The sequence below is a fragment of the Buteo buteo genome, chromosome 26 (assembly GCF_964188355.1).
Source record: "Buteo buteo chromosome 26, bButBut1.hap1.1, whole genome shotgun sequence".
Lineage (NCBI taxonomy): Eukaryota > Metazoa > Chordata > Aves > Accipitriformes > Accipitridae > Buteo > Buteo buteo.
In genome coordinates, this window is record NC_134196.1 from 10,231,237 (window position 1) to 10,244,276 (window position 13,040).

The window sequence follows — 13,040 nt, forward strand, 5'->3', positions numbered from 1 at the left end:
AGTCAGGGTTGGCTGTTCAGCAGCCCCGATTTAAAAGAAAGAGTGGAGAGTTACAAACCCAGTTGAGAAGTGTACTTAGGTGCATGACTGTGTGCATCCACATTCAGCACAGCAGTTAAGCTCACTACAGTATTTCTAGCCAACGCTGTAAGATATGAGTATGCTCATCGCCAATATTTAAACAGTGCTTCCTTCAGAAGTGGATTTTGAACCCTGCTGATGGACAGGAGTTTCTGAGCAAACAAGAAGGTGGATGACCCAGGCAGAAGTCTTAATTCTTCCTAAAGGAGCCAGACAGAAATGGACCAGCAGGAATCAGAAAAAGGCAGAATTTGTAGGGGAGCTGTTGTTGATGAGGAAGTCAATTCAGAGAGAACATTTTACCAGAACAGGTATGAACATGCCACCTCATTGTTCAAACAGGGGATGTGGCCAGGCTTTAGTGGGATGGACCGTATTACGAGGAGGGGCAGCCATCAAAGTACAACCCTTGCTACTTTCACATCGTTGGCGCCATTACACCAGCAAGGGACTGCTCTGCTTGTCCTCATTTGGAGCTTAGCCATTTGATCTGGAACCAAAGGAGCAGTAGCTCAGCTGACGATACAGATGTGGTCTAGATTCATTCAGACATGCACATCTGCAAGTCTAATTTTAAGAAGTGTGGAAATCAATGCTCAGAGCGGGGCACTAGGGCTTTGTGAATAGGAGAGATCCAAAGGCTGAACCTAAAGAGGGGCATGCTGGTGAGGAAGCTACCAACATGAAGTCTAAGTGTAAGGATAAGTCTGTTCTCCAAGTATAGATGTCTGATTCAAGTCTGCATAGTAGATCTCCCCCCTCCACTTGTCATCCAGAACCTAAACCCTGTTGCTGACATAGGCTTTTGTATTTATCATTTGACAGAACTGAGTGAAACTCACTCTTTGAGTTGAAATATATAGGAGAACAAGTGCTGCAACTCGTCTTTTAAGTTATTCGATAAACCAAAGCTAGGTTTGGTTTCTAAGAATCAGGGGATACAGTCGTGCTCCCCCATCCCACCCCCATGTTTCCTAATGATCCAGCTGTTCCAAATCAGAGAGCTCCTCAAGTCCACTGCATGAACTGATGTCACTGAAGAGGGAAAAAAAAAAAGGAACTAAATGGAGTAATTGTTCCTGTAATTCAGTAGGAAGGTGAAGTCTTTTTCTGACTTTTGTATTAAACTATCATTGAAGAAGAAAAAACAAGAGAAATAATCCCAAGAGTAGAAATCATCCCTAACTGGGGAAGAGAAGTGAAACAGGCATTTGCTTCCTGGATTGGGAGTTGGGCTCCTCTCCGCTTCCAGTTCAGAAGCTAGGCACATAACTATTTACACAGAAGCAACACTATATTTTGCACAGAATTTCATCTCTGAGTTTCAGATGCCAAATGAAAGCACAGCCAGGATTAGGTGAAGTGTAAAGTGTGCATGGAGAGAGAAAGGAAGACAGACTTTGGGTGACAATTTTCTACTCCAATGTCAAAAAACCTGCCTACATTCTTCTTTGGATTTAACTCACAATTTTCTTTCTTGCTAAAAAATCCTGTTCATCAAGAGTTATGACAAAGTGTGCTTGAAGAAGTTAAATTCTTCTCAGTTGCACAAATTCTCAACAGCTTTATTGTCAATCAATTAAGTCATAGTATTGGCTGCTGGTAGAAACAAAGCAACAAAAATTTTGCTCCCCAAAATTTTTTCAGACTTACAGTATCAAATATGCTAAGGGCACTAGGAACAAAGCAGAGATTATAAGACAAAAAATAATATGTGATCAGAAATGAATAAAATAATCATGCAAACAACACAGAAAAAGGTACTTTCTATGTGCTTTTTTAAGTGGCAACAAATTCTCATCAACAAGTGTATTCTAAAACAGCAGAAAGAGGAAGCCCTGTTTCTCCTCATCCACTATTAGCAAGAAATTTAAACAACAGAAGGATTTAGTTGTCTGAATTGAAGCAGGTATTTCAGGCCTGCTTGTTTCATAGTCATCATTTAAATTAAACAAAAGAATTAACTTGAATAATTTGTTACCTTTTTCTGGAAGCGTACTGGCATTGCATATCTGTTCTTCACCATCACCAGCAGATGTTGCAGCTTTTATTTTAAATTGATAAGTAATATTGGAAAGCAGATTTCTAAAAGTATGTAATGTGTCATAAGATGAAAAATTTGTAGAATTTCCTTCAACTGTTATGATGTAATGAGTAATTACACCGTTGGATGAAGCAGGAGGGTCCCACTGCACTAGGATTGATTGCCAACTCCTTGCAATACAATGAACATTCTGGACAGCATCTGGTACTTAAAAGATACACATGAACCAAAGATTAACATTCCCACACATTTAAAATGGTAATCACAGAACAACATAGTCAGAGAAGCAGACACAAAGTTATAGCAAGGGTCAAACATTCCAGTGGCAGACAAATTGATAAAAGAAATACATTGAAAGAACAAAAATATGTCTTCATCCTCATTAGATGGTTCATTTCCAACTACTATGAACATGACTGATGCCAGTACTTGAAACAGAAGAGGCCATTTATTTGGCTTTTTCCTAGTTGTGTGCTCCAATTTTATTTTCACATCTGCTCATATTTTCCCCATGTTTTTTTAATCAAAGTGTAGTAAAACATACACAATAGAGTGAAACCCATATACATACTCCACAACAGTATCAACAGCAGAAGTTCCTTATTTATCTGTTAGCTTTGTTTCTTTTAGGCACTTTATCACATCTCTCTGTCCTTTCAGAAAAGGCACAACAGAAGTCACTGGGCAGGTTTCAGAGTTGTCATATCAATGCTATTACCTTACTGTTCCCCATCTCCTTGCCAGTTCCAGCAGGAGAATTTTTTTTTAATTCTCATTAAGAAATTAATTAAAGGTAACAAATATTATACTCATGCTGAAAATAGAGCAGTTATGTGTGAACAATTGATTAAATAGAAGAATGAATTTAAGTATCTCAGAAAAGGCTAAATTGCTGGCTGTACCAGCTAAGAGAAAATGAATACATAGTAAGGGATGCCCCAACCTACTTCCTCTATTGAAACATGTCCAGGAATCCATAAAATAGTGAAAAGACTGTCAGGAATGTACCAGGAATAGAGGGCAACATGTTCATTATCACTGCACAGAGGTAAATGAATCTCTTTAAAATGATTAATTTTCTTTTCAGAGTTCAAAGAAAAATCTGGCTTTAAAAAGCAGCCTCTGCAGAAGAAAGAAGATTAACTAGCACTTATAATAAAGACTAGAGACAGAATCCTTAAACGAACTCAGTGAGGAACTGATCCAGCAATTGCCCAAAATCTGGGTTGGAGGGAAAGGAAACAATGCTGCAACTAGCCAAGCATAAAATCTGAGAAAAAGCTGTAAAATGACTAGACCATGCTCCTGTGGGCAATGTCTCTCCAGCAATTCTGAAGAAAGTACCATGAATATGGAATGTCAGTGATGAAATGAGACAACTGATGGATGACCATGGCTCTCAGGCAGGACAACCTCCAGCTGCAGGGATCCAACCGCCAACCTGAACCAGTTCAGCAGTGGTCTAGATTTCTCACAGTGTTGTAACTGCTGGGTACAATAAACAGCATAATTTTTCCCAGAACTGCTGTTTTATCCGCTCTGGAAAGAATATTTCACTGGAAGTGTGATCTTGAAAAACTGTAGTCACCATATGGGATCTTTTGATACTTCATCTGCTCCCTTTGCTGTCAGTATAAAGGAACCTGGGCGTTCAGACACAGTCCCCTAACCCATACCAGTCCCCTGGCACTGACAGCCCTTATAAAATACATGAGGCTGGGGATTGCTCTGACCTGGCAAAGGAACTACAGTTTTGCACAAAGGCCAGTTTCACAAACTCACAGAGATCCTGGCCTGCCTTTAGTGAATGTTGAATATTCACTTTCACGTGATACAATTTTTCATTTTGAAACAACCTGCAACTTCAAAAGATGTGTAGAAGGCACAAGACAAAACTGCACATAATTAATTAATTAAACCAGCTATATTGCTTAGTCCTCCCCAGTTGTCAGGAAGAATAAGATCTAACAAATTAGGATATTTAATTAGTGGCTAGCTTCCCTTCCCAAAATAAATTATAAAAAATGTTAAAAATTTGTATTTGTTTAATACGATTTCCAGTTCATTTGCCAATCTTTTGTCCAGCTGCTTTTGATACTGCTAAAGTTTCAGTTATTTTCACAGGGATCTGAATTATCACTTTGATCTGCAAAGACTGATATCTATCTGATTTTCCTCCCTTTATCTGTGATGCTATTAAAAGATTTATAGTAGCCATATAAGCCTCTCATTTCAGATGAGGACATTTCTAATTCTACACTTCCGGCATCAAACTTCAAACCCAGCCTATCCGGTACAATAGGAATGTGAATTGGCGTTACACAGGCAGAAGACAATGAGATAGTGTTACATTACCTTTTCTTCAGAGAGAAGAGGAAGACTGTTGTTCAGCCATACAAGGAAAATATATATATAAACAGAACAGCAGCTTAGAAAAAGTCACATCTAACCTGATTCCATCGTTGTAAACTGGACAGCATTACTGAACTGATTGCCATTCCCAAGCTTGGTAAATGCAGAGACACTGATAAAATAGGGGCTGAATGGTTCTAATCCAACAAGGTTTGCCTCATGGTTTGAACCTGAAATGTTCTTAAGGAAGGAAAAATTATTAGTATGCAATTAATCTGTGTAAACATTGTGGGCCTCACCTTGAACCCACTGAAATGAACAGAAGATTTAGAGCCATAGTCTTGCCTCTTCTACTCTGAGCAGCTTTCAGTCAAAGTAGTCCCTGAGCTCAACAAAAAAGAATGCAGGGTCAAATTCTGCCTTTCCCTTCTCCTCTCCCTCTTTCACTGTGGCTTGTGAGGAAGATATGCCAAAGGATGGTATCATAATTACCATAGCATTGTCAGAACAGATTAACTCCACATATGCCTTTTTTTTACCAATGCTGAAAACTTTTGTCACCTCCAAACTGCCACATCAACCCCCTCTCACTTTCTGCTTCCTTACTACACCTCTGCAGTGGGAGAGGTCATGGGTCATAGTTTTTCATTTCTTTTACTTTACCTGAGCCAGACACACAGACTGATGAAGAGCTTTGAAAAAAGCTAAAAACCACAGTTCAGTTCCTGGTAAGCTGTTTTTCACACAGCATGCAAGGCCTGTTTTGTGCAAATGTTGAGAGGACTATAATAGCAGCAGGGAAGAGCTGAATTTCAGCAAGAAAACCTGGTGAACATCTTGTGGGATCCAAGTTATCAGAGAATTATGGTGCCTAACTACAGTATTTCTATATAAATTGCTCTGCCTGTCTTGCTGCCACAACCTAAATCTGATTTCTTGCCCATATAAGATTACAAAACATGAACAAACGTAGGGCATGGCAGACACATTCAAGTGCTCCAGCCAGTGTCTGTATTCTAATTGGGTTTGAGTCTGCCTCAGAGGGACAGTGGAGAATAATCCTTGGTGGTCTCCATGAGCACCCAAAAAATGTGTTTCCAAAGGCAGCTGGCTGTAGAAACCACTGTTCCTCTTCTGCATGTGCATTGTGCTCCCCCTCTTGCAAGGACTATGGAAGAAACTGGGGTGATGCCAGCACTTCATTCCATAATGGGGAACAACAGCAGACTGCATAAGGGGCAGCGTAGCAGGCCACTCACGGGGACTGATTTCCACAATGCGCGTGCTTAACAGCAGCACAAGCAGTTTCCTTGCGTGCCAAGTCTCTGCAATAAGAACTGTATTGCTGAGGGAGTTGGAGTAATGAAGCTCCTCACAGTGCCACACGTACCTTACGCTGCATGTCTTAAACTCACGCCTCACTGCAGCAATGTCTTTTCCCTGCAGCTTTTACAAGTGTCTCGGGTGAACAGAACTCACTATATAGTTTCTAAGCCTGAGATGCAATCCTGGCCTCAGCTTGCTGCGTTTACAGTTCACAGCACGTTTCTTGATGCCATCCAAGCAACCAGATTTAAGCAGATATAAATGCCTTGATCAAATTTTATATATAATTTTATAGCATCTATTTCACTTAAGATTTATTCAGTTATTCTTATTTTGCAAAAATAAAAAGATGCAAACCTCTAAACAGTTTTTAACCATTTTTCAAGATGACTAGGAGTTTCTGTCATTCTTTCTGACTCTTGAAAGCGTGCAGATACTAAATAGATAAACAAAGGTAGCCACAAGGTAAAACAAGTAACTTCTGGCATTTACTAACATCAAACTTACACGTAAATGTGAACTAAAGATTAATAAAACTCATCATTAGTGAAATATTAGAAGCTCAAAGCAAATTAAAATCTAACAATTTTTTTCTATCTAATTTTAAAAATTGAATTACAGGCGTGGTAGAAGGGTAGGTAAACTGTCTTAATAGGAATTTAGAGGAGCTTCGTAATTCTAGGAGCATAACAGACGTTTGAAATATTTGTCATATATTTTGTTCCTAAAGCATGAAAAAAGTATTTTAAAAAATTAAACACTGTTATATGATTTATATACTTTATTATAACATTTTAATTACAATGATACTTGATATTTTATAATTTATAATTATAAACATACCTGATAAAATAGTTTTTCGGTGTTGTTTTGATAAATCTTAAAATTATATTTCATAATAACACCATTTGGCTGGGGACTTGGATCCCATTTTAGCCACACAGAATCTGCAGTGTAGTTGGTAATGGTCAAATTCTGGGGTGGAGCTAGTGGCACTGCAAAAGAGAAATGCTATTGAGTTTCAAATTACAAATAATCCAGGCAAAACCAAACACTTTGGAGAAGCAGGAGAACATATGTACTTTTGCTACCATTTGTATCTGAACTCAACAAAACAGTACTTCATTGCTATTTTAATCTTTTTCTTTCTCTTTGGCATGAAATAAATTCCATTAATCTGAAATACATGTTTAGTCAGCAAGGGATCTTCTTAGAGATCTAACAAATCTATTCATCACTTAAACATCCCCACTGTCAGAACTAAGGCATTTAACAAAAGTCATATTACATATATTACTGGAATGTGATATACTTAACTTCCTACAACATATATTGAGTGCAACTCAATATATATTTACAAGATATGTCATTTACCATGCAGGTGAGAGGAGGTCCCTGTAAAGAAGACCTGTGTGAATGTGTCAGAAATATTTCCATATTTTATCATTTTTCAATTACGTGGGGAGATGAAGAGAAAGGTATTGTTGTTTGCTTCAAAATCCCTGACACTTGGCAAACCGTAACATTCCAAAGGCAAAAGACATTTCTCCTTGGAGTTATTTCTCTAATCCTATGCAGAATGTGACCTCCTCTTGCACACAGTGGCATGAGGAGAACGCAGAAAAGACTCCTCTTGTAGTGTTTCCTTCTTCTGAAAGCTCTTCACACACAGACCAATAGACGATGAATCCTTCATCTCAACTCTCTCCAGGTCTGATGTTCAGATGGATGCAGTAACATAGGGCCAATATTTCAAAGTTGGTTACGATTGGATTTGCTTACCTGACTCATCCGTGTAGAACTGAAGCATGGCAGATGGACCAGCTCCTTTTATTGTTCTTGCAGCTGCATAAATGCTGTATAATGTGAATGGTAGAAGGTCTTCCAAGATGATAAAATTATTGGTAGTAGAGAATGAGTTATTCCTTTCTGGCCCAAATAAATTTAAATCATAACTTATTATAATACCACTTGGCTTAACAGGAGGGTCCCATGAAAGCATAACTGAGGTAGTTGAGAGATTTGAAAATGTTTTGATTATAGGTGCTGATTCTGGAACTAAATGAAGAAATAAGAAAAAGAAAAACAAGGATAACCTCAGAAAAATATGAGTTACAATGAAAAATGTCTTTTAGCTATCAGTTAAAGTTGTGCTCTGAGGGGAAAATTCTATTTCATAGTCTCAACACAGAAATGTGTAGCAGTTCTTTGTGTCATTGTATAACAAAAAAAGCTTTAAGTAACATGGGAAAAATAAACACAATAATCTTTTTTTCTTTTAGAAAGCTATTTGGTTTTTTTCTACATTTCCTTAGGAATGAATAAAATATACTTATCTTACCATCTTCATCAGTTCTTATATGCAGACTTAGAGCATGTAGTTCAGAAGATCCTTTATCAGTGGCTGGTGTGATTTTCAGAATGTAATCAGTATACTTCTCCAGATTGTCAAAAACTATGCTTGTGTTGTAAGTAAGGAAAGACAGTATCTTATGGGTTCCCAGTTGCAATAAACTTAGAGAAACATGAAAGAAGACTAAGCCATTTGGCTGGGATGGAGGAAGCCAGCTTACATTTACAGAAGATGAGGAAATGTTTTGATAGACCAGATTTTCAACAAAACCATCTGGGACTACGAAAAACAATAAGCAAAAAACAAATGCATGGATTACAGTAATAAAGCATCCAAAACCAAAACAGAAATATATGCTCAAAGTATGATTAGTCTGTAAATCTCACTTGTAATATTTGGTACAACTTTTACAAATTATTTATGTTTCACTATTGAAAGCAAAATGTTTTGAAGGTATATATAAATAATCATCTATGTTAAATTTGTTTAACAAAAGAGTCTTAATGGTGGTTTAAGACAATATTTTTATTGCTCAAATCCAAAGAAGCGGCTTGTGAACTATGTTCTTATTATTATAAAGCAAAGACTCAGATCAAAATGTCTTCCTTGCAAAGAAAAATACTGCAGTATTGAAAACAGTACTTACTGGATTTTTTTTAACTTTGCCATCATAATTTTAAAGTTAGAGAATATTTAATAAATGAAAGCACTGATATACACTGAGCATTAAAAAAGTTATTAACTTACTATCCTGATCTGTATACACATCTATTATTTCACTGGTTTTGTTTCCATCTCCAAAAGCTGTGCTTGCAGTTAACCATAGAGTATAATGGCTGTATTTTGCCAAGTCATCCAGAACTGCAGACTGGGACATACTGACATCACTGTCGTTACCATAACTTGTGAAATTCTAAAGGACAAAAAAAAGTGTTGCTGTTAAAAATGTTATTTATTCATTGATTCCTCTTTCTAGTTTCCCATGTAGCCATTACCACCACCAACAGCTGTGATTCACCATAATGTTCAGGAGACGTAAACCTACACTTTGACTCCTAATGAGTCCTGATTTTTACTGAAATACTTAAGTAATTTATTATTTGATGTCTATTGTTACTCCTGGTATGTATATACAGAGTATATAATTGACAACTCTTGTAGTCTGTAGTTGTTCAATGCCAGATCACCTTTTTTTAAAACACATTATAACGTTGTAATGTGTTCATCCATATTGCATCAAGAAAACAACAAAAAAAGTATCATCTGCTAATTGCTCACAGATTACATGATCACACATGTGACTGTCTTGCTTGATCTGCATGAAGCAAATCAAAGGACTTCTCTCACTTTATTCTGTTATTATGGGAGTAGATCTTACAGAATATTGACTGATTTTGAATTTAAAACTTCCAGTGGCAGAGATCTCACCGCAACACTTGATAAACTGTTCCTTTTGTTAGTTGTCCTTCCCATTAAAAATATGCCATTATTTCTAATGAGATTGTCTATACTCAGTGGATTGTGTTAAATGGAAGGAACAGACAATTTCTTTTCTTTGTACAGTTACTTGCTAACAAAAGGACTCCACCAGAACCCACTTTCTTTTGAACCATATAAAAAAAATCCACTAAAACTGTGACTTTAGCAATAGGTCAGTGCTCTAGATCAGCCACTCTGAGGAGGCTGTTCCTGTTTGGAATAAACCATTTTGGAAACTGAAAAGAAAAAAATATAAATCAGATTATTTATGTAAGGTCCACTCTACTACATAACTGAATGTGTCAAACCACCCACTGCTTTACAGGAACTTGACTGAGATGATCCAAAGCAGTTTGGTTCATGATCTGAAAACTGTTGAGAGGTTATGTACCCCATAAGCATATTCAGCTCCAGCATTGGGTAGGAAGTCAAAGCTTTGCTCCAGATTCGAAGAGTCAGTAACATTCCTCTCTGGCAGCCACCTTGCCCCATTGAGCAGACTTCTCAAGACCAAAGAAGTCCTCCTAATTTTTCTGCATAGCAACGTTTTCCTGGTGAGCTAGATTTTGCCCAACCCCCGATGCATTGCCTAGTACACAATCCAGTTATTTAGCCTGCCCACTATTTTCAGTGTTACATCTTATTCACACCCTCCACCTCCTTAAAATCAAAGCTAGCTTTAAATTAAATGCTTTCCTAAAAAAGAGAGGCTGTGATAGCAGACTTACTAAAACAGGAGGAAGGTGGCTGTAATGGTTGCATATTTATATTCGGAAATACCACATATCAACACAGACATACTAAAACCACATAGTAAAAAATGGGTTATATTTCTCTTGAGGAAAATTCCTACTGAAGAAGTCACTGTGATACACTCTACCAAAGAGCTGAGTCAGTACTGTGCAAACTGATAGTTCAGTATGCAATCTTGATGCCTGTCACCAATACGTATCAATTTATATATCTAACATAACACTTCACCAATTTTTTTGTACAGGCAAAATTATTCTGTTTCTGCAGAAGACCATAGGTGACACTCTCATTCATTTCCCTGAGATTTTTATACCAATATCTGAAGACCTAGTTTTGCCTATAGTCACTACTGCTCACGTAACATAAATAAGTAAACAGTTTGTTTGGCTATGAAAATGTAAGCCTTTGTTTTGAATGCAGAACAGAAGCTGTACAAATTGGCAGTATAAATTTCTATATCCACTCCTATTAACAGACTTAAAGCACACTGTTAGGTTTGTCTGAAAGATTAGGTTATGTCAACATCAGTTAAAATACTAAGAAATTCCACCTTAATATATGACTTTCTTCTAAACGTAGATGGAAGCTCACACTATCTTCACCTAACTGAAAAAGGCTGGGAAGAGCTTTACTTTACACTTGGGTGGGGTAAAATACAGGAAAGAGAGGATCGAATTCTAAGGTATTTAATTAAACTTTCTGATGCTCCAGCACAGTATCACAGAAAATACCTTCTGACCCAGAAGCATAATTTTACTACCCTCCCATTGTTATTATTATTAGTTATTGTAATTATAATAATTAGTAATTGATAATAATAATATCTAATAATAAGATTAAAAAACACCTTAAATAATTCTCTGAGTTTTCAAGGTAAAAATGTCAAAGGTACAACACCAAGTTTTGACTCTAGATTTAATGGTAGTTTACTGGTCTGAACAGCTGAAAACCCAACTCTTAGTTTAAAAAGCATACCTTTACAATTTAGTCAGCTGTCTGGCAGTTAAGGACTCAGTGAACCAATGTGAACACTATAACAACAGGCTTTTTGGTGGTTCAACAAGAACTGTTTTAAGAGGTAGTCCCCTTACTATGAGGAGTCCAAGGACTAGGGATTACCTTAAACTTCAGATATGACAAAATATTAGAAAAGAATGAACACATAATTAAGAGTAAGGGTGAGCAGGAAGAACTGTGTGGGTACAAAATGAGAAAAGATGAAACTTGTACTAATTGTACCCTGGGGATAAAACACTATAGGAAGTTTTACAATTAACTGTGGCTGCAGATGAAAGCAAACAGCTTAGGATCTTTGGCTACAGCTGAAGAAATTCTTCCTTCTGTCCCTTTCTTCATCCATACATGAAAGAAGTTTTGACATAGCAAAGTATCAGATTATTAAAAGCCGCTACGTGTAAGCAATACACACAGGCCATGAAAGCATCAGCAGAAAGTAGTATCTTCTACACCTCAGGAAGCGGCAGAAATTTCCAGTGGCATAAAGCTGTAATTAGTTGTAGACAGACAACACAGTGCTGCTGTTCTTCACTGTTAACCTTTTCCCCCTGTTCAGTTTCCTTCTTTAGGTTCATTGTATTGCAATGTTGTTTTGAGTTAGAGTATCCCATACTTGACTCTGGCAATCAGGTGAGAGTGGTGACCCTGTAAGGGCTAATCCAAGCCATTCCTCAAGGAGCGTAATGTTCCAGTACCCACCCAAGTGAAGATATTTCCTTTTTGTGTGCTGTACCAACCTGAGGTCATCTTTTAAAAAATTTGCATTGTATTTTAGGGAAGTTCCCCTTTTATCCCTGTTTTGGTCATACTGGTGAAAGAAAATGTTTGGTTGTTAAATTAAGATAGCACATTGCTTGCATCCCTTGTCTGCATCCTGAGGGCAGACCAAGCCGAATTTCACTCTGAACTGTGTCCAGTCACGTGCACTTAGGTTGGCTTGAAGTACAGGGGTTGGATGATTTGGGGTCTAATGTTCAGTCTCTAGAAGGGTGGTGGGCTTTTATTCTCTACTTAGCTCCTGGTTCGCCTGTCTGGTTTGGCAGAGCAGGACAGTTGTCACCTGTACTGAAATTGCTACACTGGAGAACTTTCTCCAAACATAAATTTATATTTGTAATTAGCACCTTTTCCACTTTCTTGCTAATCAAAACACAAATATAGAGAGATTGAATGAAAGAGTTTATTCAAGTAAATGATACCTCTTATAGATCAGTATTTAGCAATGAGACAATTACTTCTAAAAATTCTTTGTCTTCTTTCCTCGATAAGAATGAGAACGTGGGCAGTATGATTGCTTCAAGCACCATGCAAGGCACCGTGGAGCAAAATTTGCAAAGCTGCTATTGCAAACAGTGAAAGCTTGAACTGTAGGAATCCAGCAGTGTCACAGAGAAGTGATGTGAACAAGAGGTATACTGCCATGACATCTGTGTAGGAAGTGCCCTTTGTCAGAATATGTGCCATATCTTTATGGCACTGGGGCAGAGTAGTGAACGTAAACCAAAAAGCAGCATTTTCCCTAGACCTGTGGCAGCAGAAGTTGAAAGATAAAGCTGAACTTGAACCTAGCCTAGTGCAAGTGATAGTTTCTTCTATTTGGCTACCAGTCATTCCTCCCTCTCTGACACTTTCTTT

The 13,040-nt window shown here is 37.5% G+C and overlaps 1 protein-coding gene across 1 annotated transcript in view; it reads right to left on the reverse strand.

Annotated features, from left to right (window-relative positions):
- The window catches only part of PTPRQ (protein tyrosine phosphatase receptor type Q), a 117,006-nt gene that overhangs the window by 64,801 nt on the left and 39,165 nt on the right, over window positions 1-13,040 (reverse strand). Inside the window, exons 20-25 of the mRNA XM_075057803.1 lie at window positions 8,904-9,069; window positions 8,145-8,435; window positions 7,586-7,861; window positions 6,647-6,798; window positions 4,576-4,717; window positions 2,063-2,332 (exon numbers count right to left, since the gene is read on the reverse strand). Coding sequence (XP_074913904.1) covers window positions 2,063-2,332; window positions 4,576-4,717; window positions 6,647-6,798; window positions 7,586-7,861; window positions 8,145-8,435; window positions 8,904-9,069 — 1,297 coding nt within the window. The remainder of the gene's footprint in view (window positions 1-2,062; window positions 2,333-4,575; window positions 4,718-6,646; window positions 6,799-7,585; window positions 7,862-8,144; window positions 8,436-8,903; window positions 9,070-13,040) is intronic.